The 4054-nt window shown below is 43.4% G+C and overlaps 1 protein-coding gene across 1 annotated transcript; it reads right to left on the reverse strand.

Annotated features, from left to right (window-relative positions):
* Window positions 1-1305: 1305 nt before the first annotated feature.
* Window positions 1306-2155, reverse strand: LOC102925161 (dual specificity phosphatase 21-like). The gene has a single exon (XM_015990254.3). The coding sequence runs from the start codon at window positions 2019-2021 to the stop codon at window positions 1488-1490; it is 534 nt and encodes a 177-aa protein (XP_015845740.3). The 5' UTR covers window positions 2022-2155; the 3' UTR covers window positions 1306-1487.
* Window positions 2156-4054: the final 1899 nt, after the last annotated feature.

Raw genomic sequence — 4054 nt, forward strand, 5'->3', positions numbered from 1 at the left:
TAAGACATGGGGAGCAAGTCAGCAAACAGCACTATCCCATGGCCTCTGCATTATTCCTGCCCTGTTTGAGTTCCTGTACTGACTTACTTCAGTGATGGACTACAAATGTGAAGTATAAGCCCAATAAACCCTTTCCTCCTTAACTTGCTTTTTGGCCGTGGTGTTTTGTCACAATAGAAACCCTAACTAAGACACAAGTCAAGGCCCATGAGAAGAACCTGTGTCAAGTCAGCTCATTCTCAGCACATGATCTTGAAACTAATGTCCCTCTGGGAGGCTGCTGAGGGGGTCTCCAAGGACCTCTTGAGGCTCTGGTGTTTAATACATTACTCAAAAACAAAACAAATCAACCAAACAACAAACCCCAAACTGTATAGAGTGGAATGACTTCTTCAACAAATGCATAAATCCAATCTACAAAATGAGAGTTGGGTAACTGGAGTTAAAAATCAGTCAGGAATGGCTTGGGACTCCCAGAGGCTTCCCAGAGCCTGATGTAAAGGCTTGGAAGCCATTTTTCTGTACGTTCTTGCTTATCCAAGATATCATGATGTCAAAAGCTCTGATTTTGAGTTGGAGTGGGAAGAGGATTTCCTTGCAGTGTAGTGAATCCAGGCAGGGCTCAGGATCCCAAGTCTTCTGTATGTACACAGTGCTATTTAAACAGAGCAACTCCTTCCCTGCTGGCCCCACTCTCCCACATTCCCACCTCACAAATGTAGTTCACTATCATCTCCTACTTCCCTACTCCCAGATCCCCATCTTACACCCACTCCATCTTCCTCCACCTTCCACCTCCACATATTCCTACCTCATGATTCCAACTCTCTCCTCCTCTCCCCTTCCATTACCTCCACACACTCCTACCTCATAACCCCAATCTTCCCTTCCTCCCACCTTCTCTATTTCCCCATGTCCTCCCACTCCCACTCACCTGCTTGTAACTATACTTTGCAATCTTAACCCTCCCACCCCTATTTTCCCCCTCAGCATACACCACCTCAAAATCCCAACCCTCTTCTCTCACTCCCTCATATCCTTACATCACACACATCACCTCCCCCATTTCCACCTTCCCGAATCCTGCCTAACATCTTCAGCCTCCCAGACACACCTTCCTCCATCCCCTGCCTCTGTACCTCACACCTGGATCCACCTTTCCCCACACTCTGACCTCTGTCCTGTGCACTCCCACCCCTGCCTTCTGCCAGGTCCCCGTCACCTGACCTATTTCTTAAGAGGTAAGAAATATTTTACTATCTTACATTACTGAATTTTATTCTTTAAAGATAAGACTTAGAAACATTTCATCATCTTACATGTAACTTTATTGGAAGATATGACAATTAAAAATCCCAATCCCTTTCCCCCTCATCCACAAGGCCTCTTCTTCTTTTTGTTTTTGTAATTAACCAAAGGTCCAAGGTTATTCGTTTATCTTGTAGGATGTAGGAGCCAATGCAGATGTCTGGGGAGGGGTGGGTGGCTCATATTGGCTCCATTACATGGGCCTCCTTTTCATAGATGTTAGGGATCAGACCCATAGGAGAGTTGATCATGTGCACAGTATTCTTACTAAATAGCTTGAACTCGTAATGAATAAGTTGCTCCCAAAAGCAGTTGTTGGGACGGATGATGGGTCGGCAGGACTTGGTCCATGTGTGTGCATCCAGCAGCGTCATGTTGTGGTATTTCATGAGATAGGCAAGGCAGAAGGCTGCTGAGCCGCTCACTCCCGTGGTACAGTGCAGCAGCACGCGGCCATTCCTCAATTCCACGGCGTGGATGTGATCAGCTATGGGGTCGAAAAAATCATAGAGGTAGGCGTTGGGAGCACCACTCACCGGCACTTGCACGTACTGAATGTCTTCAAAGAACGCATTCACTGCTTCTACCGAGGCATTGATAATCGTGGTGATGTGGTTGTTGGACAGGGCGAGTTTGTCGTTAGCGACCACAGCATTACTGATAAAAAGGCTGTTAGTTATTTGAGAGAGGTCATAAAGGTTGTCTTGTTCCATAGCCTGAGTCTAAAGGATACAAGACGCTGTTGTCATCACCAGGGTGTCAGGTCAGCTGTCTCTCTGCACTAGGTTCCAGTGCACCTTTAGGAAAGCAGCTGCTCTGCTGAAATGTCAGGTCTTTAACCTCTGTCTCCTCCTCCACTACTCACGTGTCACAGTGGTGACCAATCTGTCTCTCTCCCATGCCCAGGCGTCACAATCCCCAAAGTCACAAGGCTCAGGTTTCTAGGGCAAAGGTAACTTTAGCTGCCCCCTAGCTAGGTGGTCACAGCCCAGCTTCACCTTTCTCCCTTCTCGTTTTTTCTCTTTCCCCTTTCTTTTTTTCTTTTTCCTCTTCTTCCATTCCTTCCCTCCTCCCCTCCCCTCACTCCCACCCTTCCTCCCTTCTTTCCTCCCTTCTTTTTGCGGTCGTTTGCTTATATTTGAGACAAGATCTTTTTTTTTTTGGTTTTTCGAGACAGGGTTTCTCTGTGTAGCTTTGCGCCTTTCCTGGAACTCACTTGGTAGCCCAGGCTGGCCTCGAACTCACAGAGATCCGCCTGCCTCTGCCTCCTAAGTGCTGGGATTAAAGGCATGTGCCACCATCGCCCAGCGAGACAAGATCTTAACATTGTAGCCCAGGCTGGCCTCAGCTTCCCCGAGGTTTGGGAGTACAGGCCTGCCTGCACAATCATGTCCAGTTTCCCATTCCTTTCTTCATAGTGTATAGTTTATTTTTGAGACAGGTCTCAGGTATTCCAAGCTGATCTTGAACTCATTATGTAGCCAGATGTTCTTGAACTTCTGTTCCTTCTGTCTCTACTTTCTGAGGACTGTGATTACAGGCTTGCACCCATTTATACAGTTCTGGGAATTGAATCTAGGGATTCATGAATGTAAAACAAGCTCTCTATCAACTGAGCTACATCCCTGGTCATTTTTAAAAACAGAAAAAAAAAATCACTTCATGTTTTTTTTGTTGTTTTTTGCCTTTTAAAATGTTCTATTCCAACATCTCTGATTTATGCTTTAATTTTTCTACCACACTGAACATATCATATATGAATGCTTCTATGTCATTAATGTTCAAGAATAGTTTATACTTTCCCTACAAAGCAAAATAGTCTCATATTTGAAATTGCAACAGCCTTTGGCTCATGTAATGTGCTAATAACTACAAAATTGCAGCAAGAATAGAGGTTGGCTGTGCTGGGTGGAGTTGCCATGGTACTTCTTTGTCAGTTGTAACCACAGAATTTTGTTCCTGCTTACAAATACATTAGAGCTGGTTGTAAGGAAGCATGGCTAACAGCTCTCTAGTGGTCAGTTGTGACTAATTCATCCGTGTCACTGTTACATACATCCCAGTTGATTTATCTCTGGATTCTTTTTATTTGCTGAAACAGTAGCTCAAATAATTTCATTTGCTTTCTTCAAAAGAATGCCCTTGTGCTTTGTAAACTACAAGTCATTTGATTATCACCAAGATGTCTTGTCAATAATATCAAAACATTCTAGAACAAGTTAATGTCACATTACAGTTGGGCCAAAATTTTGTTTTCAAAATGCTTCCCGAGACTTTCATTTCCTTTCAGCTGTAAGTATCTTGACTGAAATTGTAAAGAATATCTTAAAATTAATGCATTGTTTCACAGACAATCCAGAGACTCATAGTCTTCATTGTTGTTTCATCATCATTAAAAGTATTTATTATTATTATTATTTGTGTGTGTGTGTGTGTGTGTGTGTGTGTGTGTGTGTGTGTGTGTGTAAGGGCACATATGCCATAGTGTGCATGTGGAGATCATGGGACATGTTTGAGAGCAGTGGATCAAACTTAGGCCACCAAGTTTGTACTGCAAGTGCCTTTACCCACTGAGCCATCTCACTGACCTATCATTATGAAAAAAGAGGAAACAGTTGATATCTTTCTCATAATGGTCAAGGAAATTATAACCTCAAGATGCAACACAGTTTTCCTTTTTTCAGATGTGGTAATCAAGTTTTTATGTTACTTAAATTATTAGTTCCCACAAAAATAAAGAAAATAA

Source organism: Peromyscus maniculatus, chromosome X, assembly GCF_049852395.1.
Source record: "Peromyscus maniculatus bairdii isolate BWxNUB_F1_BW_parent chromosome X, HU_Pman_BW_mat_3.1, whole genome shotgun sequence".
NCBI classification, from domain to species: Eukaryota; Metazoa; Chordata; class Mammalia; order Rodentia; family Cricetidae; genus Peromyscus; species Peromyscus maniculatus.